Source organism: Pongo pygmaeus, chromosome 2 (genome assembly GCF_028885625.2).
Source record: "Pongo pygmaeus isolate AG05252 chromosome 2, NHGRI_mPonPyg2-v2.0_pri, whole genome shotgun sequence".
NCBI lineage: Eukaryota > Metazoa > Chordata > Mammalia > Primates > Hominidae > Pongo > Pongo pygmaeus.
In genome coordinates, this window is record NC_085930.1 from 176737781 (window position 1) to 176763136 (window position 25356).

General features: G+C 36.4%; 1 protein-coding gene across 1 annotated transcript in view; it reads right to left on the bottom strand.

Moving 5' to 3' along the window:
- Nucleotides 1-25356, bottom strand: part of WDR49 (WD repeat domain 49) — a 177407-nt gene that overhangs the window by 127321 nt on the left and 24730 nt on the right. Inside the window, exons 3-5 of the mRNA XM_054482756.1 lie at nt 22817-23257; nt 16914-17090; nt 15878-16052 (exon numbers count right to left, since the gene is read on the bottom strand). Of these exons, the coding sequence (XP_054338731.1) occupies nt 15878-16052; nt 16914-17090; nt 22817-23257 (793 nt within the window). The remainder of the gene's footprint in view (nt 1-15877; nt 16053-16913; nt 17091-22816; nt 23258-25356) is intronic.

Sequence of the window (25356 nt, forward strand, 5' to 3'; positions counted from 1 at the left end):
TGTATTTCTGGCCTCCTCCCCACCCCACAACCGCCTAATTCATATGTTGAAACCTTCACCCACAAGGTGATGATACAAGGAGGCAGAGATTTTGAAAGGTAATTAGGTCAGTAGAGTAGAACCTTCAAGAATGGGATGAATGCCCTTATAAAGGAAGTCTAAGGAAGCTTGTTTGCCCCTTCCACTATGTGAGGGCACAGGTGGAAGGCACCATCCAGGAAGCATAAAGTAGGTCCCCACCAGACAGCAAATTTGATGGTGCCTTAATCTTTGACTCCCAGCCTCCAGAACTGTGAGAATAAATTTCTGCTTCACAAAAACAGCATCCCTCATTAAGAAGTTAAAAACAGCATCTAGTTTTACTATTTTGGTATAATAACTTAATTTGATTTGTGTGTGTGTGTGTGTGTGTGCGTGTGTGTATACATATACATATGGTGTATATATACACACATATATTTGTAATATGTGTATATATATATACACACATATATTTGTAATATGTGTATATATATATACACACATATATTTGTAATGTGTGTATATATATATATACACACACACATACACAGGTATTTATACATTTCCAAACAATTATTAAAGGCAAGAAAGTTCTGAGAAGCAGGAAAATAGCTCAATGCATTCCTTTTCCTCTGATCTATTCAATTGGGCTGTTTCTAAAGGTAACTAGGATTTATTAATTCAAGAGCTCATATTGATATGTAAATAGCTTGATTTAGAAAATTTCATAGCTATCTCCCTAGGAAATAAATGTCACAACACAACCAATTTATAACTAAATTAATGACATTGAGACTATTCATTGTGTCATTTGCCGATATCGTCTCTCAAAACATGGCATTCAATCCTCAAAGATTTATTGCGCATCTACTATGTGCTCTGTGCTATGATAAAGATAATAAGAAAAGAAATAGACGCAGTCTGGACTTCAATTATATGGCCCCAAACATGGGAGGAAAAACATGTAAATCAAATAATTAGAGACAATTTTAGCACATCATAAAGTGATAAATTGAATGTTACAAAATGTATAATAGAATTTCAAAGAAGAAAGAAATCAGTGTGACTCTCAGGGTTTAAGAGACATTTGTTGAACGTTGACAAAAAGCATTTCAATAGATGAGAGGCCATGACAAATCACCTGTGTGAGAAACAAAAGGTAAATTGAGAGCTGAGAAAGAGCTAATCTACTTCTATATCTCATAGGTAAAGAAATAGGGATTCATCCACACAGTTTCAGTGATTTGCCAAAGTCAGCAAGTAATTGTCAAACTCAGGTCTGAAGTTCTGAGATTAACTCTTAAGTTTGGTGTCATGACATGCAATATTATAAATCGAAGCTTAGGACACTAGTATTTGGCAGAGCCAGAGTACAAACTCAGAACTCAGGGCCTGATCTCTTGACTATTGGAACGTGGCTTCTCAAGTTTTAACATTCACACAAATCGCTATGTGAAAATGCAGATTCTCATTCAATGTAAACCTGAGATTCTGCATTTCTCACATTCCCAGGTGTTGCTCCTGATGCTCTCTGAGAACCACACAAAGTAGCAAAGCACTAGAATGCAAGTATTGCCATTATTTTATACTCTAGAGAGTATGTTAATCCATAGTTCTTAAAATTTTGGAGGTCAAACACCCCTTTGGGAATCTGATGAAAACTATAGACCCTCTCCATCAGAAAGGTATGCATGCACACAAAATTGTGGATAAAATATCACGATTTTGAGAACCTTCTCACTATACTCATAAAGCCCAACCATACTAGATCTGAGGAACTTAGGTGATAAACCTCCAGCCACAGGTAATTTTGGAGTGAGAAATTATTCTTCACCTGCTTGCTCAAATGGTTCTTAAAATTTCTATTACTAATGATGTACATCATTTGTGTTAGTCAATACTCATTTTAGGCTTCTTTTTTAAGCTTCTACTTCTTTAATGTAAACGAGTGTAACTGTCCCTTGATACTAGCATACTGCTAATAGCAGAACATAATTTCTAAGAGGAAAATAAGGAGAGAACAGGATACAAAGGAGATGTTCAGAAAGGGGACCAGAGTAGAGCTGGCTCACAGAATAATTCACTGGGAAGTATGTCATGAAACACAAAAGTGCTGCCAAAGGTCAAAATGGTCTGTTTCTCCACTCTGCCTAGAATTTACCTGGATTGTGTTATAAGGGCAGAGAGGGCAGTAACCCCTTTCCTCCTCATCATAAGGGTCATGGCCAATACCCCTATAACCAAAGACGGGTTAACAAGAGAAAAGCACAAAAAATTCATTTGATCATAGATTTACATGACACAGGAAACTTCAGAATGAAGACCCAAAGATATACAAGACACTGTCCATTTTTATACTTAGGTTCTATGACGCATTGGAAAAAAGGAATATGAGCTAATGAAAATAGACTGAGTGGAAAACCCAGCAAGTCTTGTCTGCTCAGATTCTTCTTGGCTTTTCTATATGGCATTCCTTTCTCCTGGGTATGGGGTAAGACCACTCTAGAATGAGGGATGTCATTCCATTCCTTTATGGTCAGGTGTTACACTAAAAGCAGGGGAATGTTAGAATAATATTTTTAGACTTTACGGCTACCTTTGGGGAAAAGGAGTTCTAGCTTCTATGACCTGGCTCAGGAAAGAATGAGCAGGAGAGACAGATGGGCGGGAGAAGGTCAGAGAGAGACCTTGCTCCTGAGGCTGCTTCCGAGGTTCTCATTTTGGGATATCACTTTCTGAGCCCCAACAGTACATTTCTTGCTTATCCCCCATATGGAATTTCTCTTTGACCTATGACTACTGTAGATAATTATTAGGATTATTTATTGTATCCCTCCTATGTACAAGCACCACTCTGGGTGCTCTCACCCTATAATAAACTTTAGTGGGTAGATTATTCCAAGTTTCCTAATGAGAAGATAGCAATCTGAAAGCCAACTTGCTCAAGGGCACGAAGCTAATTGGAGGTGGAGATGAGATTGAACCCAGTCCTGTTTGGCTGTCAACTCTCCTTTCCTGTGCTATTGCCTCCGTCTTTTCTACTAAGCCTCACTGCAATGTGTATCACAGGTCCAGATCTGGGGTTCTTCCTATTACCAACTACCTTTCTGTCCCCATACCCTCAATCCCAAACCAAGCCCCTAATTTATCTTGAGTCTTCCCTTTCCTGATCACTTAACTTTTCTATTGCCTCTGATCCCCACGGGAACAGTATTTCTATGTCTTCCTTGCTTTCTCTCATCCTTTTCTCTCTTTTCTTCTTAATAAAAGGAAGGAAGAAAAGATAAAAGGGAGGGAGGGAGGAAAAAAGGGAGGGAGGGAGAAAAAAAGAAAGAAGGGAGGATGGGAAGAAGTGAAAGAAAGGCAAGGATCTGGGAAGTAATTCGTTCCTATAAAGGAGAATCCTTTAAGTTTTATTAGAGAGCAATTAATTTCAGGAACATAAAGTCTCATGATTACCGGCTGCAATAGTACTACTACTGTACTAGAAGTTCCAATAGTATAAAATCTGATGGCAATGATTCTCATTCAGGAAGCAGCCTCACTGAAAATATTCTTTTGTTTACAAAAAAGGGTTATTATAACCTGACACTCAGTAAAGCAATATTATAAGATGGAAACTATACAACATAATACTATAATTATATCTTCAAGTGCATGGAAATCCCATAATATAATTACAATACAATCAAAATAAAATATTCCTACCCAGAAAATTACTTCATCATGTGTTTCCCCATTATATCCAACTATCATCTTTAGTTCTCAGGTTATAAAGAAAGACATAGAAAGAAGTGTATGCTGCTCTGGCATCCGAAGTATTGCTTTAAGATTTAAATCTGCAGGTTACAAAATGACATTTATGGGCCTGCAGTGCTACATATTGGAGGCTCAACAATTCACACTTAGTGTCTAAACCAAGATATAACTTGTTTCTGATTAAACTGTAGATGCCAGATTTCCTGAGAATGCCTGGGTAAAAGGTGAGAGAAAAGCCATTTCCTTAAAATCAAATTATCTGATAAATAAAAATGTTTTTCTCATTTCTTGAATTGAGGTGAGGAAATGATAGGTTATGATGGAAAAGTTTTAAAAATAGCAAGCTAAGGAATAGGATGAGCTGGTAAAATAAATGATTTCTTGTTAATATTCTCAGTAAGTTTTGGAATTGGTAGAGGAAAATATTTCTAAATTACTTTTATATAACATTATAGAAAAAAAACTTGATTATATTTATCCATTAAGATGCTAACTTTCAACTCTTTCATTCTCTTGCCACACAGTCATAAAAAAAGACATTAAGGGACCCTGCCATCAATCTTTGTCCTCATGCGTGCTGTCAAAATGACTCTGTGTAACAGCAATTAGTTAACGTGGGAAAGTGATTTGAAAATGAAAAGTGATACCTAAAAACTAAGTAAGTAATGCTATTAAGTGCACTTAGAGTAGGATAAAATAAGGCACTCTGTAACATTTGCCAACTGATAGACATTGTGGCAGGATAGGAAAGACGTCTCCACCAATTCTCCCCTCTACTCCTGCAAGGACACCAAGTTAACAATCTACACAGAAAAAAACACTTTTATAAAAAACAAAAATTAGGTGAGCCCTCATTGTACCTGGTTTTCACTTCAAATCGCTGAAAGAAGCACTGAAGAGATAGATAGAAAAAAAAAAAAACAGTCCTGAATCACCAACCCCCACCCTTCCCCAACCCTAGCAGCAGCTACGTGGTGCTGAGAGCTTCTCTGGGAACTGGGGGAGAGAGAGCACAGCAATTGTGTAGTACTAAACTCTGTGCTGTCCTGGTAGAGCAGAAAGGAAACCTGAACCAAACTCAACTGATGCCCGCCCACAGAGGGAACCTTAGCAGAGGGGAATCGCTCAGCCCAGGGGTCTGAACTTGAGCTCCAGTAAACCTCACCACTGAGGGCTACAGCACTGTTTGTCTCCAAATAAACTTGAAATTCCATAAAGCTCTAGGCCATAAGACTGCAACTCATAGGTGAGTCCTTGTGCAGAACTAGGCCCAAAGACAATGGACTGAGGGGGCACATGACATACTGAGACACCAGCTGGGGCAGCCAAGGGAGGGCTGGCATCACCCTCCTCTAACCCCAGACTGCACAGCTCACGGCTCCAAAAGAGGTGCCTTCCTTTCACTTGAGGAGAGGAGAGGGAAGAGTGGGGAGGGCTTTGCCTTGCCTCTAGGATACCAGCTCAGCCACAGCAGGAGACAGCATTTGTCAGAGTTGTGAGGCCCCTGTCCCAGGCCCTCAATCCTGGATGACACTTCTACAAAATCTGGGCCGGAAGGGAACCCATTACCTTGAAGGAAAGGAGCCATTCCTGGCAGCATTCATCACCTGCTAACTGAAGAGCCCTTGTGCCCTGATGCAATATCCAGGTATTACATTGAGGGCCTTGGATGAGCCTCTGAGACTTGCTGGCTTCAGGTGAGACTTGGCACATTATTAGCTGTGGAGGCCATGGGGAAAAACTCTTCCCGCTTGAAAAAAGCAGAGGGAAAAGTAAAGGGGACTTTGTCTTGCACCTTAGGTACCAGCATGGCCACAGGGGTGTAGAGTACCCAAGCAGGCTCTTAGGGTCCCCAATTCCAAGACTTGACTCTTGGATGGAGTTTCTGACCTGCCCTTGTCCAGAGAGGAGTCCACTGACCTGAAGGGTAAGTCCCAGGTCAGGCAACACTGACAACGAGCTGACTTAAGATCTTAAGAGTGGGCCATTAGGGAACATCAACAGTAGTCTGGAAGTACTCTTTTTGGCCTGGGGTAGCAGTGGCTACAGGGTGAGGCTTCTCTGCCTTTGGAAAAAGGAGTAAAGAGTGGGAAGAACTGCATCTTGTTGTTTGAGTGCCAGCTCAGCTGCAATAAGAGAACACCAGGTAGACTTCTAAAGTTTTTGACTCTAGTCCCTGACTTGCAGATGGCATTTTGGGACCCACCCAGGGGCTGGGGGACCTTGCTGCCCTAAAGGCAAAGACACAGGCCTGGCTGGATTTGCCATTGGCTGATTGCAGAGCCCCAGGGCCTTGAGTGAACATAGGCAGTAGCCAGGTAGTGGTTAAAGCAGGTCTTGAGTGAGACCCAGCACTGTGCTGGCTTCAGGTCTGACCCAGCACAGCCATAGTAGTGGTGGCCACTGGGGTGCTTGTGTCACTCCACCCCCAGCTTTAGGTGGCTCAGAACAGACAGAGAGACTTTGTATGTTTGGAAGACAGTAAAGGAGAGAACAAGAGTCTCTGTCTGGTAATCCAGAGAATTTTCCCAGATCTGGTCTGAGATCTGAAATGCTAAGAATACTTTAATCAGAAAGAAAAGGACATCAATGGGCAATAAATAGTCACCTGAAGGTACAAAAATCACTGGTAATAGTAAGTGCACAGAAAACCACAGAATATCATAACACTGTAACTGTGCTGTGTAAACTACTCTTATCTGAAATAGAAAGACTAAATGATGAACCAATCAATACTAATAACTATGACTTTTCAAGACACAGTCAGTACAATAAGATATAAATAGAAACAACAAAAAGATAAAAAGCAGTGGGACAAAGTTAAGATGTAGTTTTATTAGTTTGCTTTGTGTTTGTTTATGCAAATAGTGTTGTTCTCGGCTTAAAATAATGGGTTATAAGATAGTATTTGCAAGTCTCATGGTAACCTCAAACCAAAAAACGTATGAATATACAAAAAATAAAAAGCAATAAACTAAATCATATCACCAGAGACAATCACTTTCATTAGAGGAATATAAGGAGGAAAGAGAGAAGGAAGAGAAAACCAGATAACAAATCACAAAATGGCAGGAGTAAGTCTTTACTCACCATTAATAATATTGAACTTAAATGGATTAAACTCTTTAATTAAAGACATAGACTGGCTGAACGGGCAAAAAAAAACAAGACGCATTGATCTATTATCTTCAAGAAACACACTTCACCTATAAAGGCACACATAGACTGAAACACAGAAGATAAAAGGGATGAAAGAGATATTCCATGCCAATGAAAACCAAAAAAGAGTAGGAGTCACTATACTTTTATCACACAAAATAGATTTCAAGATAAAAACTATAAAAAGATACAAAGAACCTCACCATGTAATGATAAAGGGGTCATTTCAGCAAGAGGATATAAAAAACTTTAAATGCGCCTACCATAGGAGCACTTTGATACATAAGGTAAATATTATTAGAGCTGAAGAGAGAGATAGGCCTCGATACAATAATATCTGGAGACCTCAACACCTCACTTTCAGCACTGGACAGAACTTCCGGAAAGAAAATCAACAAACGTCAGACTTAATCTACACTATGGACCAAATGGATCCAATAGATATTTACACATATTCCATCCAAGAGCTGCAGAATACACATTCTTTTCCTCAGCACATGAATCATTCTCAAGGATATACCATATGTTAGGTATCAAAAAATATCTTAAGACATTCAAAATATTGAAATAATATCGAGTGTTTTCTCTGACCACAATGAATAAAACTAGAAACTAATAACAAGAGTAATTCTGAAAACTATACAAATACATAGAAATTAAACAATAGTCTCTTGAATGACCAGTGAGTCAGTGAAGAAATTAAGAAGGAAATTGAAAAATTACTGGAAACAAATGATAATAGAAAAACTACACACATATGGGATACAGTAAAAGCAGTACTAAGAGGGAAGTTTATAGCTAAAAGTGCCTTCATCAAAAAAAAAGAAAAGGAAATACTTCAAATGAACAATCCAATGATGCATCTTAAAGAACTAGAAAAGCAAGAATAAAACAAATCCAAAATTAGTAGAAGAAAAGAAATAATAAAGATCAGAGCTGAAATAAATAAAATTGAAAACAAAATACAGAAGATTAATGAAACAAAAAGTTTATTTTTGGAAAAGTTTAAAGGACAAAGCTTTAGCCAGACTAAGAAAAAAAGAGAGCATATCCAAATAAATAAAATCAGAAATGAAAAAGGAGACATTACTACTGATACTGCAGAAATTCAGAGGATCGTTAATGGCTACTATGAGCAACTATATGCCAATAAGTTGGCAATTCAAGAAGAAATGAAAAAATTCCTAGATGCATACAACCCACCAAGACCAAATTGGGAAGAAATCTTGTTGTATTAAGCAAAATCAGCCAGGCACAAAAAGACAAACATTGCATGTTCTCACTTATTTGTAGGATCTAAATATCAAAACAATTGAACTCATGAACATAGAGAGTGGAAGGATAGTTACCAAAGGCTGGGAACGGTAGTGGGGGCCTAGTAGGGAAGGTGAGGATTGTTACAAAAAAATTTACTTAAAAAGAGTAAGACTATTGTTTAATAGCACAACAGGGTGACTATAGTCAATAATAATGTAATTGTATATTTTAAAATAACTTATAGAGTGTAATTGGATTGTTTGTAACTCAAAGTGTAAATGCTTGAGGTGATGGATACCCCAGTCCCCAGGTTGTACTTATTTCACATTTTATGCTGATATCAAAACATCTCATGTACCACATAAATATATATACCTACTCTGTATCCACACACACAAAAATTTAAATTAAAAAATAAAGTATAACTGTATCTATTCTATCTTTAAAATAAGAATTCAGCACTGCTAAGCATATTTAAAAATAATAATGCAATTAATTCAATTACTTTTCAAAATGCCAAGTAGGCACATGTCCATGATACAAATGAATCTTATTCTTCTACCATGCTACAGAACAAGCTGTAGGAAATAGAGCCCGTTCCTCAAACCAAGGCCACCGCTCACGGCGGATTTCAACTGCTTTAAACATAGTGACAGAACTGGCAGGAAAGGCAGCGTGGTCTAGCTAACTCGATAGTGTCTGGAAGACTGACTTAGATGCAGGGAAGTAGAGCCACACACAAGCAAGATATTAAATCTGGCTTCTCTGCCAACTTAGTCCCTATCAATTATAAAGACTCCCTGAGGAGTCTGTATTCTAAATTTTCTGGCACTTGTTCCACTAATTAGTGCAGCAATTAGCGGCTGGTTGTGGTGGCTCACACCTGTAATCCCAGCAGTTTGGAAGGTTGAGGCAGGTGGATCACCTGAGTTCAGGAGTTCGAGACCAGCCTGGCTAACATGGTGAAACCCTGTCTCTACTAGAAATACAAAAATTAGCTGGGCGTGGTGGCACATGCCTGTAATCCCAGGTACTCGGGAGGCTGAGGCAGGAGAATCCCTTAAACCCAGGAGACGGAAGTTGCAGTGAGCCAAGATCATGCCACTGCAGCCTGGGTGACAGAGCAAGATTCTGTCTTAAAAAAAAAAAAAAAAAAAAAAAAGCAATTAGAGATTTTGTTAACAATTCACTCTGTTTTGTATCTTCTTCTAGCCCTGGTCAAAGGGCAGAAAACATTTTCAATGCAATAAAATATCAATGATTTTTGTTGCTGGCAATTTCATGCTCATTCTTTCTTTCTTGTTCCCCCCCCACCCCGCACCTCTGCCCTGCGATGGAGTCTCGCTCTCTCGCCCAGGCTAGAGTGCTATGGGCAATGGTGCAATCTCGGCTAACTGCAACCCCCACCTCCCAGGTTCAAGCAATTCTCATGCCTCAGCCTCCCAAGTAGCTGGGATTACAAGCACCCATCCCCACACCTGGCTAATTTTGTGTTTAGTAGAGACAGGGTTTCACCATGTTGGTCAGGCTGGTCTCGAACCCCTGACCTCAGGTGATCCACCCACCTCGGCTTCCCAAAATGCTGTGATTACAGGCATGAGCCACCTGGCCTCATTCTTTCAATATCTGCATTCCCAGACTACAGTTTCCAAGGTTTCCAGTGATACTGTCTATTTGAGGAGGAAATTATTAAAAAGGAAAATTCTCTAAAATTCAAGACATTTATATCTTAGCACTATTACACAAAACCTCTATAATTACTTTACAAGCATTTCAGAATGTAATTATTTTTCCATTAAAATATGACACAGAACCACTCAGAGAAGATGAAAACATTTACTCCTTCAAAGTTTTAAATAAGAAATCTGAACCTTATCTTAAAGCAGTATGCTAATACTCTTCTGTCTGAAACTGAGTTTTTCCTTTGACATTTCATTTTTACAGATATTTTATCCTTAGCTTCAATAAAAATTATCATATTTACTCATGTGTTTCTTTCTTTCCTCAATTGTATATTCCCTCCTCACACTGAGACGAAAATCACCAAAAATATTTCACGAAGAGTTCTAAGAATATCGAATCATGTTACTGGGGTAAACAGAATACCAAATTAAACAGTCATTGGTTGCTTGCTCCTGATAGAGCAAGTCTTGCAGACAAAGGAGCAGAATCCAAAACAACTACAAATCCCACTATATTACATTTGAATCCATCCTGCCTTTCCTCCTTCTGCCTTCCTCTTCATTTCAGTCTTCCTGTCTTTTCTCATATTGAAATAACTGAGCTTCAAACAACAACAGAAAGTCATATTTAAGCTTCTAATCTCTATTGTCAAATCTAAGAAAAGGCATTCTTTCATTGGTTAGGACTGAAGTATATTCACCTTTCAGAGGTACTTGAGGAGTATAGTGGTGATCACGGCTCACTGCAGCCTCAATCTCCTGGGCTCAGGTGATCCTCCCACCCTTAGCCTCCTGGGTACCTAGGGCTACAGGCCCATGCCACCACACCCAGCTAATTTTTGTGTTTTTTATAGAGACAGGGTTTCACCATGTTGCTCAGGCTGGTATCAAACTCCTAGGCTCAAACAATCTACCCACCTTGGCCTCCTAAAATGCTAGGATTACAGGCATGGACCACCACTCCCGGCTCTCCATTTAAAAAAAAAAAAATTCTACAAATATTAACCATAATTTCTTTTGGTATTTCTCTTTTCTTTTGAAATATTTTTCAATAAAATTCACCCAGTAATTTATCTAAGACTTTCAAAGTCAAATTGCAAAATGGCTTTTTTTTGCTCACAATCAAAACATAAAATCCCATAGAGGAAACTAATAGGAATTATTAATTAGAGACAAAAGTGAAATTCTTTAAAAAAGAAAAAAGGAAGAAGAAAATTAATGTAATGCTTTCGCAGGACTTCAGATAGTTCATTTTGGCATACACTAATATTAAAATACAGCTCAGTTTCTCAGCACCAATAGATAAGCTGCCAGTTCTTCTCTGCCCTTAACCAATCTCAACAAGACACTCACTCCAGCATCCTTTGATAAATAAATTATCCATTGTTTCCTACAATAATTATCACAAAGCTCCTAGTACCCAATACCATGTGCAGAAGGATACTTAGTTAAGTGTTACTGACTGGCTGCTTAGTTTTGAGTGCTTCAAAGTGAACATGATAATAAACAAACCTTGAAGTGATTATTTAAAAATCTTCTTAGTCGGATGTTAGAAGTTAAGTTTCTTGGGATGGATCTAGGTAACAGAATTCAACTGAAATATGCCAGTGCTTAGTATAGTGCCTATTACATAGTAATTACCTAGCAAATGTTTTTTGGGTGAATATCACATAGAAGCTCCTATCCTTGCAGCTGGTAAAGGGTTGTTAAGGTGACTGAAAGATCTCAACAAAAGAAAGAGGCTAAATGATCAACAAATATTTATTGTATATTCACTATTTAAAAAGCATTGTGCTGGATTTCTGCTTCCAGCCATGATGGCATAACAAGGACTGATTTTAATCTCTCACCATAAACAACTAGAAAACTGGACAAATATTAGCAACAATATTTTCAGATTTTGACAATAGGTAAAATAGAGCTGTGAACCCTGAGAGAAGAGAAACAAATGAAGTGGGCCCTACAATCGTTCTGACTTTCTTGGAAGAAATTTCCAAACTATCAGCACACACAGCAGGAAACCACACAGAGCCTAGCAACCTCCAGAGTTGGAGAAACAAAGATTAGAGTTAGAGGGCCATGAAGCAGCTAGAAAATATGGGACAGAATTCTGGAAAGGCAAATAACTGGAGTCCTATTTAAAAAAAAAAAAAAAAAAAAGAGAGAGAGAGAAAGAAGAAAGAAAACTTTGAAAAAATAACAATAGAAAAATTTGCAAGTTTAATGAAAACTACAGATCCACAAATCCAAGAATTTTAATGAATTTTAACCAGTATAAACACATACACACATATACACACACCCCAAGAAAAACTAAGGTACATCATAATCAAATGGCTTAAAATCAGCGATAAAGAGAAAATCTTATAAAACATTGTATTATGTGTTATAGTGGATACTAAGGTGAATGAAGAACATAGTGCTTGCCCCAAGAAGGACGTTTTAATTTCCATTTATATGTAAATGTAATTTTCATGTGAGGCATTCAAATTTCCTTCTAGGCTTGGAAAGGTAAGAGGCAGGACCCAAATTCTAACGTGGGTACAGAAATTGGTAGGTTTGGTTCACAGGGTGGGCAGCATTGCAAAGCAAGATTTTAAAGAAGAATCCAGAAGAAATGCCAAAATTGAGAACCTTGCAAATAATGCATTGAAGAGTCCATCTGAATTAGACAGAGGAAGAGGCAAAATAAAGAGTTTGATATAAGGTGAAGTGGCAAAAAATAAAGGACGTTTCAGGAAAAATGTTGGCAAGACTCTTCTGTGGTAGGCTGGACACAGTGGCTCACACCTATAATTCCAGCACTGTGAGAGGCCCAGATGAGTGGATTACTTGAGGTCAGGAGTTCGAGACCAGCCTGGTCAACATGGTGAAACCCTGTCTCTACTAAAAATGTAAAAATTAGCCAGGTGTGGTGGCACATGCCTGTAATCCCAGCTATTCAGGAGGCTGAGGCACAAGAATCGCTGAACCTGGGAGGCAGTGGTTGCAGTGAGCCAAGATCACACCACTGCACTCCAGCCTGGGCGACAGAGTGAGTGAGAGTCCATCTCAAACAAACAAAGAAACAAACCTTTAAAAACATTTTTTTTTTAAAGAAAGACTGTCTTTGGTTGCAGAATCTGGGTTATCTCAGAATGAAGAATCCTCCTCTGGAGGAGAAGATGAGGTGGGAAGAGTCTATGCATTGGGCCAGGTGGGGATCTGTAATCTTCAAATAAAAATTCCCCAGCTGGAAATGGAAAGTTCTATAAGACGTCCTAAGATGGCTTATCATTCCACATTTTTAGACCTCAAATCCTGAAGACGGTTGCTTCAGACAGCTGCCTGTTTCTGTCCTTTCTTTATCATTTCCATTTTCTAATGATCAAAAACCTTCTAACTAGCCAGTTTGATTGCAGTTTCTTTCTCCTCCAACCCATGCTGAACAAACTACCAAGTAAACCTTTCCTAAATACTGTCTGCATTGGGTCTGTCCAAGTTTCCTTAAAAGCCTTCAATGTTTCACGGCCAATATCTTCCAACGTTATGTCCCCATTTGACCTATTTGTTTCTATTTCCCTAATATTCAGTGTCTGATCTATTCATGTCTACCTCTCCTTCTATCATCATTGTGCCTGCTTGTCTACTTTTGCTCATGTTGCCCATGTTCTCTTTTTCTCTCCCTCATCCATCCTTCAAGTACCACCACTGATCCTTAAAGCTTTTTCTTATGGCTTTTCAGGCTTAAGAACTACTCTAGGAGTCAAAATCTTGTTTATAAGTTTTAGTAGTTAATTTTCAGTACCACTGAACAATGTTCTAATAAGGAGACTTGTGTTAGTTTCTATTTCTTTCAGATATTAAGTTTTCTGAGGGTTGAGTCTATAATTAATCTTTCTTCTATAGTCTCAAATGCCTAAGATCGTTTTAAGACACATAAAAGATCAATAAATAATTGTTGATTGATTGACACTCAAGTCCATAATTCAAATAAAGTGTTTAAAGTAAATGTGTGTGTGTATTCCTGTTGTTGTTCCAAAAATTATCTACTTGATTATAATGAATTTTTTTATTCAAAGAACTGAGAAATATATAATATGAATAAGATAGCAAAGATTTTTAACTATATATGTACATATATATATCTAATTTGTATTACATATGTAGTTCCTTATATATATACATAAAACTTCTCTGTAGCCAATTCCTACTTTGCAGTGATTTAAGGCCAGACTGTGAAACTGTGAAATTGGATTCCTTAGGTCATAAACATGAATCTCCACTGCTAATACTAAACTAAATTCCCACGTTCTTTTGTCAGTAGAGGAGGGAATCAAAGATCAGAATGATATAATAGACACATGGTAAGTAGCAAATCAACATTGACCTAGAGAACAATCCTTGTCCTGTAACTTAAGAGACAAATGCTCACTGATAGGTTACTTCATTGGTATGGTTGATTTTTTGGGACCCTTAAATAAAACTGAGGCAGAGTCTGCAGTGAGGGATTCCCCATTCTCTTGCTGGACATGAAGAGTATATAGATATAATGCATCATCGGAAAAGACACTCACAATTTAAGAGCCTTACTTGTTATCTCTCCAACCCTTTCTAAGACAGCTTTCTATAGGCTTCTGTGTATTTACTCATATTATTTTAAGGTTATGGACTCAAATAATACATTAAATTTCAGAGATCCTACTGGGAGTAAATTTCAAGAGCTATATTTATTATTATAATCTAGTCTTTGGCACATGTATATAGCTCTATAGAGCTATATTTATTATAATCTAGTCTTTGGCATATGTATCTAAAGAACAAATGAATATGAATACAATAAAAGAATATAATGTTTTTCAGAAGAAGGTGAAATAGCTCCATTCTGTATATTTTTAATACTCTGATTCTTATTTTCGTGTTATGAAAACTTAACACATAATTTTGTGCCTGTCACACTTAGCAGACGACCAAAAAGTGTCATCTTTTGTTTTTCCTACAATTAATATCATGCAGAATTTAAAAATGTATAGAAGCTACTAAAGGCATGGTATGATTTATATCAAAGAAAAAAAATGAAGAGCATCTAGTTCCTCACATAGGAAATTATTACTGTGGGCATACATTAAAGAATTAGTTTCAACCTTCTGAAACCCAAAGAGGGTAAAATTCCCATAAAAGCCAACAGTTGGGTCCATGTTGACTGTCTCTTCTTCAAACTGTATTAGGAATAGACCAGTAATATTAATCTCATCAGATTTCATTAAAGTCAATGGGATTGTTAATTTTCATTCTTTTCAGTGGGCATTCTTTAATGTAGCAATTTAGAAGTGAGAAAATTACCATACTCCTTAGTATCTCAACAAAGAAATATTAGTGCAGATATTGCACATTGGAGTATTGAACCATCAGATAAAATTACGATATTTTATGAAACTAATTCATTGGTGACTAGGTTTTAAGAAAGTTCTGGTTTTCTATAGATGCTGATTTTATAACATGGTCTTATTACACAAAGAACTGCCACTCCAGTACTCTAGATTAGAGAAATTCAGCCATTACATCAAAAAAAAGAAAAGAAAATTAAGACAATTCAATTTTAAAGGCAGTCAAACTAATATGCTTCCCATGAGAACATAAGGAAAACAAAGGAATGATTTTGAGGGAACTTGTTAAATTCTTTTATTAAACAGCCCTGAATGTAACTAGATGAGATTAGCTAGGATCAGAGTTGAGTTGAAGCTAAATGAATTCTATGACAATGTTTTCCTTTCTCTTAAGATTTCTTGAGCACATTGGTCACCTGAATTAATTGTATGAGGCATAAATTCAGAAGGAAAAAAAAGAAAGAAAGAATCCCTGCCAGCATTCAAGGGATAGCAGAGTCCAGGCCACAACCTCCAGAGAATCAATTATTGGTTTCTAGACTTAAACGTTTTGTGTGAAGCATTTTCATCAAAGAATATAAATGTACAAATCAGAGGTGACCATTTACTTTCATTACTGTTCAAATTCAATACCTTGCCTGACCCAATCTCCTTGATGAAGTTTATGCTCTAATATATGGCAACATTTGTGACATCCAGAGAGCAGTTCTGCCCAGTTAATGGTCACGGTGGCTTCTCCATCTTCACATGTACTAGCAGGCCGTTCAAACAGGGAAATCAAGGCTGCGGTGAAAGCAATTGCTTGAACCTTGACAGAGACATTGAAAGTACAACAATCGTGGACAGGATAATTATTGCAAGAAGATTCTAGGTTATTTTAGTTTAATAAGGAATAGCTATTAACTTAATAAGAATTTCTTCAATATTATTTAAAGGATGCAGGCTGTTATACAAAAAACAGAACAATTATTAGTTTGGTGATACAATTACCAAAGGGCAGTCTTTTACTTGTTTTTAAGACACATTTGTCATTAAAATAGTAAGAATGAAAAGCTTTCACAATTACAAAAGGAAATTGTTCAAATTAGCCTACTTCAGAGGTCACAGACATATTCTAGTTTCATTCAGTAAGTAATAATTTTTCATAGTTCGGGTGAAATTTGATAGGAAGACAGAAATAATTGTATCCAATATCTAGGTTTCAGAGATGCCCGCTCTAATCCTTTTGTTATATGATACGGGCAATGAGCACTCGGTAGGAAATTGGTACTGAGAAACCCAATACTCTATGTAGGAAAATCAGAACAATAAATTTGAGAGCATTTCGAGGGATAAATGTAATCATTTAATATTAAACATTTATTCATATTGGGATCTAATAAATTAAGCATCTTATAGTGAAAAAGGTTAGCAAGATCTTTTTTCTAAATGAGAAAAGTGAGCTATACACAGACCAAAAAAACAAACAAACCCCCCCACACAATTAAGATTTGTTTTTGTAAGCAAGAAGACAAACTGTGACCTAATCCATATCTTCCATGTCCAATGTGCATATAATCCATAATGTAATTAAATTTGGAGGTCACACTCATTGCATTTTAATTTCTATTTTAAACTACAGTTTGATGATTAAATCCATAGTATTCCGTCTTAATCTACCCTCACTTACCTTTCCAGTTATATCCCCAAAAGAAAGAATTGATTCATTGGCATCAAGAGGATCATACCAATAATCCATGCAAATTGGTGTTCCTTTCAGGCCTTGAAGTTTATATTGGCAAGCAAATTCTTCTTTGGACAGCAGATCATAGAAACAAATCTCTTTACTTGTAAAAGCCACTGCTATCTAAAGTAGCAGAGTAGAAAATCAGAAAGTAATTCTGATGGATTTAGCAAAATTAATATGCAAAGTAGGCATGCCACTCTAATAGCCAAATCAGACTTTGTTCTCTGAGGATCCTTAACAGTATTACAGAAGTAAAGAACAGCGGCACAAATGTATTTTATCCTAACTGTGGAATCTAGCCAAGATGAAATGTTTCCTATTAGAGGCATTTGAACATGCTTTATTTCCTATCCCTATTCCACACAGTCACCAACATCCCCATCCATGGGAGACTAGACCACTAATCACATAGGAGAGACTAAGGCACAGAGATATAGCATCATACAATCATACCAGAAACTTTACAAACCATGTTTTATGATGCAAGTAGAGACTTTCATGGAAATCATTTGATACAGACTCTATAAGTAGCTTTATCTGAAGTCAGAGAAAATCCTAAAGGCTATTTTACAGAGGGGAAAATATTCAACAACATAAAAATAAGTCAATAGAAAATGTCCCTGTGGAGATTCACACATTGGATTTACTAGAAAAAGACTTCAATTCAACTATTATATATATGTGCAAACAACTAAAGAAAACAATATCTAAAGAAGTAAAGGAAAGTATGTGGCTGGGTGTGATGGCTCATGCCTGTAATCCCACCACTTTGAGAGGCCAACGCAGGAGGATTGCTTGAGGCCAGGAGTTCAAGAACAGCCTGGGCAACATAGTGAGACTCCCATCTTTTAAAAAAAAAAAAAAAGAAAAAGAAGAAAAGAAAGAAAGAAACAAATGAGAATGATGTCTCATCAAATAGAGAATTTTAAGAAACATGCATAAATTATTAAAATCACCATTCTGCCAATCTTTGCCCTTTAATTGGAGTGGTTAGTCCATTGATATAATTACTGAAAAGGTAAGATTTACATCTGCCATTTTTCTAACAATACAGCCCCGTAATACAAAAGCAAAAACTAAAATTATTGAAGACAGAGTAGGCATTTCAATAATAACAGTTGGATATTTCAATACTCTACTTTCAGTGATGGATAGAACAACTGAGCTGAAGATCGGTAAGAAAATGAAGACTTGACAAACACTATAAACCAACTAGATCTAATGTATGTCTAAAGAACACTCCAGTCCAACATCAGCAGGATGCATTTCTTCTCAAGTGCACATGGCACATTCTCCAGGGTAGACCATGTATTAGGTGATAAAGCAAATCTCAAAAAATTTAAAAGAATTGAAATTATATAAATTATATTCTCCAAACACAATGGAATGAAATTAGAAATTTCATTCAACAAAACAAAATTTGGGAAATTCACAGCTACATGGAAATAAAACAACACACTTCTATGTAACCAATGGGTCAAAGAAGAAATCACTAAAGACATGAGAAAATACATTCAGATGAATGAAAACAAAAACACAACATACAAAAAATTTATGGAACACAGTAAAAGCAATGTCTAGAGTAAAATTTATATTTGCAAACATCAATCTAAAAAAAAATTCTGAAATCATAACCTAACTTTCCATCTTAAGAAACCAGAAAAAGAAGAGCAACCTAAACCCAAAGCCAGCAGAAGGAAGAAAAAAATAAAAATTAGTACAGAAATAAAACAAATAGAGAATGAAAAAGCAATAGAGGAAAAACAATGAAATCAAATTAGTTCTTTGAAAAGATAAACAAAATTAGCAAACTTTAGCTAGACTAACCAAGAAAAAAAGAGATGATATAAATTATTAAAATCAGAAATAAAAGAGTGGACAGTACCATCAATGTTGCAGAAATAAAAAAGTATTAGTAAGATAATAAAATAATTATATGCCAAGAAATTAGTTAACATTTATGAAATGGATAAATTTCAGGAAACAAAAACTATGTAAACCAGCTCGATAAGACAGAAAATATCAACAGAACTATGACATGAAAGATTAAATTAATAGTCAAAAAAAGTGTCACAAAGAAAATCCTCAACTAGATGGCTTCACTGATAAATTCCACCAAACGTTTCAAGGAAAATAATACCAATACTTCTCAAACTCTTTCAAAAAATTACAGCAAAGGTAACACTTCCCAAATAATTTTATCAGGCCAGGATTACCCCAATACTGAAACCAAAGACATCACAAGAAAAGAAAACTGCAGATCTATACCTCTTACGAATATAAATGTAAAATGTATACTGAACTAAATACTAGCAAAGAGAATTCAGCAACATACAAAAAAGTTTACACATCATAGCAAAGTAATATTTATCCCAGGAATGCAAGGTTTGTCTAACATACAAAAATCAATCAATGTAATACATCATATTAATGGAATAAAAGACAAAAGCTATATGGTAATCCTAGTAGATGCAGACAATGCATTTAACAAAATCCAACACATTTTCATGATAAAAACACTCAACAAACCAGGAATAGAAGAGAATTTCTTCAACCTCATAAACAGCGCTGTACAACAACAACAAAAATCCTACAGCTGACATCATACATATTGGTGAAAAAATAAATACATCCCCCATAAGATCAGAAATAAGACAAGGATGTTCACTCTCATCACTTCTATTTAATATGGTATGGAATTTCTATCCAGATAAATTAAGCAAGAAAATGAAATTTTAAAATATCAATATTGAAAAGGAGGAAGTTAAACTAGCTCTCTATATCTATTTGAAGATAACATGGTATTATATATAGGAAATTTTAGAAATACTCAAAAACACTACAGAACTAACACATGACTTAAGAAAGATGCAGAATATATTATCATTTTTGAAAAATCTACTGTATTTCTATACAATGAACAATCTGAAAATGAAATTACCAAAGGCAGTGTTAAGAGAATGTAAAAACTGAGATGCAGTTTTTACAAAGTATCCATCTGATAGATAAATCTATCTACCCAGAATATATATAAAAACTCTCAAAACTCAATAATAAGATAACAATCCTAATAAAAAACGGGAAAAGATTTGGATAGACATTTTACAAAAGAAGATGTACAGGTAGCAAACCAGCACATGAAAGTATGCTTAACATTATTAGACACTAGGTAAATTTGAATTAAAGCCACAATAAGATATAAATGCAGGCCTTTTAAAATGGTTAAAATTAAGAGAAAAAATAACTGATCATACCAAATGTTTGTGAGGCTATATCCACAAAATGGAAGGCTGCAGAGCAATAAAAAAAACTAGTAGTATACCTGAAAACATGGCTAATTCTCAAAATAGTTGTGCCATGGTAAAAAAAAAAGAAAAGAAAAAAAGGAGTACACACAGTATGGTACCAATTATACAAAACTCTAGAAAATCCAAATTAATCTATAGTGACCGAAAACAGAAAAAGGGATCGGGGGAGTTACAAAACACTGCTAGGAAATTTTTGAGGGTGATTAATATGTTCATTGTCTTCTTCGTACTTTTGATTTTTCACAGGTCATGTATGTATTAAAATCTATCAGCTTGGGACACTTTCATATGTGCAGTGTATTTTGTATAATTATATTTCAATAAACCTGTTTTAAAAAGAAAAAAAGCAACATTCTTTAAGATTCTATATTGATTAAGCACAAAAGAAAGGCTAAGATTTTAGTTCAGTGCTGAAGAGAAGAAACTGCAACACAAATATTGTATGAAAATAACAGAATACTGCACAGAGATATAAAAAAATCATCTGGACTAGAACTATCTTTTAAGTCATACAAGTTAAATACTAGCTCCAGATACTTAGCAAAAAGGAACTGGATCCAATGTCAGCAGCCACTGTAAAGGCAGCAAAGACTGAAGCATAGGCCTGAAGTTGGGCTGCCTCAGTTTACAAATCTTGGCAACCCTGATTACATCCTGGGTGACTGAGGGCAAATTATACAACTTCTCTTTGCTCAGTCTTTCATTTGTAAAGTGGGAATAATATCTACTCCATGGTGATTTTGAGAGGATGAATAGATCAGGGCATAGAAAGCTACTGAGGATGAGAATGATTTATGGTTCCAAACAATAGAGCATACATTTTCCCACTAAAAATAACTTGCCTTTTTGGAGAAACGCTGATTTTAGGTCTGGCATAGGAAATATACAAGATGATTCTGGAACATTTTGTCATACCACGAAACAAAGAAGCTTTCAAGTGCTGTCAGGATTATAAAAAGACACAGAAGCCGACTTGCATTGTTCCCACTCTCTAAAGAGGGTACAATTTTTGGTATGGGATAACAACTCAGTAGATTAAAACAAATAAAAAATTTTAAACCCATGATTTTTCAATTATACTGATAATAATAATAATAGTACTCATTGTTTATCTTTAGAGAATATTAGAAAACCAGCTCATTCTTTTGAAAACTGGCAAACAAAAATGAAAAATTAGGCATTTATTCTGCCCTTAATTTGTACCACATGATAACTGAACAAATAATGGGGTTATTTCTTTCTTATAGAGGTAGTCTAGCTTAAAGGAAAAGGAAATTGTGAAATTAGAATATCATCTTCTGACCCCTAAAAAACTCATTGATCTAGGAATAATCAGCAACAACTGCTAACATCTGAAGAAGAGGAAGAACCAGGTATTTAATACTACTGACTGAAGAAAACATAACCACCTGTTCTAAACAAACTAACCATTCTGAAACTACGCAAGGCTTTACACTTGACCACCAATTCACTAGAAAAATCAGGGAATGGCTGGACATATTAAACAACACCGGGTAGACACAATCTGTGAAATCCAGACTGTGGAAAATTCTAAAGGACAAACCTTGGTTTCTTTAACAAAAACATCAACAGCAACAGCCAAAATTTGCAAAAAAAAAAAAAAAAATAGGAAAAAAGAAAACCATGTATATCAAAATAGACATATTAACCATTCACAATATTTGGACCATATTCAGATCTTCATTGAAACAAACTATTAATAAGACAATCAGGAAAATATGTACATGACTGGATATTTCATGGTATTAAGAAAATATTGCTATGGATATTAAGTGTGGTAGAGGTATTTTGGCTATGCTAAAATAGAGACATCTTTTAGAAATATAGAAATATTTACAGATAAAATAATATGATGTTTTTGATCTTAAGGGGGAGGTAGAGACGAAACAAGATTAGCCGTGAATTGAAAATGATTGAATACTAGGTACATCAGGTTTCTAATACTATTCTCTCTGCTTGTGCGTGCATTTGAAAATTTTCATAGTAAAATCCACCATCTGCTTAATATAAAATATTAGCAATATGGATACTTCAAGCTCCAATCTTCCCCCTCAAAATTATTTTACTTACAGTATGTTATCTTTCTGAGAGGTATTGGTATATGGAGATGTTTAGACCGAGTGGGCCCTATCTATTAGAATGAAGACACTGACTAGTACAGTGATCAAAATTAGATAAGCAGTTCCCCTTAATTGCATTGAATCCTGCCATGCACTATAATAGCCTCTCAGCTCTACATACAGATCCACAATCCTGCTGTAAACTATACAGGAGTAAAGTCCTTATAAGCTAATAATGAAGCATGGCCTCATTGAAGACAGAGCCAGGAATCTAAGTCATCAGCCACAGTGTCATTACAAGGCACCCAAGAAAACAGCTGGCACTACCTGTTCTCCCTCCAGGTCAGGAAAAAGCCACCAAGAGTAACGCAGCTTTCTGTTACTGCTAGCCAGGAGCCCTGCCCCATAACTTTTTCCTCTTTTACAAGCAGTACATTTTTTTATAAAGAGTCTGTACCTTGTTTACATTTTCCAGAGAAACCAGACTTGTCACCCACAGGTGTTTGAGCTTGGTGGCATCTGAAGTGATGGGGAATGTTTCTTGCAGCTTTAAATGCTCTCCCCAGATTGCCAATAAACCTTCTTTACTAATTGTCAGATAATGACTTGAATTTTTTAAGAAAATTACTTTTTGAATGGTGTCCTTGTGTTTTACTGGGAGGAATTCAAGGTCCTTCCACTGGGGCACCACAGTTGCCTTTGCTCGTTCGTCTTGCTCATAAAGCTCTAGCAGTATAAATGAAGTCAGCTTGTCCCAATTAATGAAGCCGTCTTGGGCCACATCCACTTTGTCAAAGAGCTCCCCGTATTCTTCCTTCGTGCCCCAACCAACAATCTCTGTCATCTTCTGCGTGAAGTCTTCTCTGGACATACAAATGATTTTCCTTGGCTCTGGGGACTAGAAACAGGAATCCAAAAACAATAATGAGACAACAGTGAAATCATCATATGCACGAGAGCACTGTGCTACCCACAAAGGTGAATTTAATCAGCAATTCTGCTAACATGAAAAGAAAAATATTTTTTGCTTCATAACAGTAATATACTCAAGTGAACTTAAGCTGGGGAGCAAGAAACTGACAAGACTAGAAACACACATTCTCAATCACAAAAAGTCAATCACAAAAGTCCTTATGCCGGGAAGAATAAGGCAGGAGAATATGTGATGATAGAACCATGGAATGATGTGAGGCTGTGAGCCAAAGAATTCAGGTTACCTCTATTTAAGCTAAAAAAAGGCTTAAAAAGGCTCCCCTAGAACCTGCAGAAGAAAGACTATCCTACAACTTGGTTTTATCCCTGTAAAACCCATCTGGGGCTTCTGAACTCCAGAACTGTATATTAATATATTTTTGTGTTTTAAGTCATGGTTTTTGGTCATTAGTTACAGCAGCAATAGGAAATTAATACAGGCATATCTCCTTTTGTTGCATTTTGCTTTATTGCACTTTGCCGATATTGTGCTTTTTACAAATTGAAGGTTTGTGGCAACCTTGCAAGTCTATCAGTGCCATTTTTTTCAATAGCATCCCTACTTCATATCCCTGTGTCACATTTTGGTAATTCTTATAATATTTAAAACTTTATTATGATTATTATGTCTGTTATGGTGATCTGTGATCAGTAATCTTTGATGTTACCACTGTAATTGTTTTGGGGCACCATGAACCACACCCATACATGACAGCAAACTTAATTCATAAGTGTTGTGTATGTTATGATTCCCACACCAATCAGTCATTCTGCTTTCCCTCTCCCTTTCCTTGGGCCTCCCTATTTTTTGAGACACAAAAATATTGAAATTAAGCCAATTAATAACCCTACAATGGCCTCCAAATGTTTAAGTAAAGTCAGAGTTTCACATCTCTCACTTTAAATCAAAAGCTAAAAATGATTAGGCGTAATGGGGAACACATGTCAAAAGCTGAGAGAGGCTGAAAACTAGGCCTCTTGCACAAAACAGCCAAGTTATGAACGTAAAGGAAAAGTTCTTGAAGGAAAAGTGATATTCCTTTGAACACGTGAATGACAAGAAAGTTAAACATCCTTACTGCTGCTGTGAAGAAAGTTTTAGTGGTCTGGATAGAAGATCAAACCAGGCACAACATTCCTTTAAGCCAAAACGTGATACAGAGCAAGGCCCTAACTTTCCATAATTTTTGGAAGGCAGAGAGAGGTAAGGAACTTTCAGATGAAAAATTGAAAGCTAGCAGAGATTGATTCTTGAGGTTTGAAGAAAAGAAGTCATCTCCACAACATAAGAGTGCAACATGAAGCAGAAACTCCTGATGTGGTAGCTGCAGCAAGTTATCTATAATCTCTAGCTAAGATAACTGATGAAGGTGGCTATACTAAACAATACATTTTCAATGTAAATGAAACAGCCCTATTTGGAAGAAGATGCCATTCAGGACTTTCATAGCTGAGAGAAAAAGTCATGCCTGGCTTCAAAGCTTCAAATGACAGACTGACTGTCTTGTTAGGGGCTGATGTAACTGATGAGTTTAAGCTGAAACCAATGCTCATTTATTATTCCCAAAAATCTCTGAGGCCTTTAGAATTATGCTAAATCTGGCTGGGCACAGTGGCTCATGCCTATAATCCCAGAACTTTGGGAGACTGAAGGGGAGGATTGCTTGAGCCCAGAGTTTGAGAAAAGACTGAGCAACATAGTGAGACTCCATCTCTACAAAAAATAAAAGAAATGAGTTGGGCATCATGAGCCTGTAGTCTTAGTTACTTGGGAAGCTGAGGTAGGGGTGTCACTTAAGCCTGGGAGATAGAGGCTGCAGTGAGCTATGATTGTGCCACTGCACTCCAGCCTGGGCAACAGAGCAAGATCCTGTTTCTGTGCTCTATAAGTGAAACAACAAAGCCTGAATTACAGCACATCTGTTTACAGCATGGTTTATTGAATATACATGGTTTACTGAATATACAGCGTGGTTTACTGAAGCCCACTGCTAAGACGTACTGCTTTGAAAAAATATTCCTTTT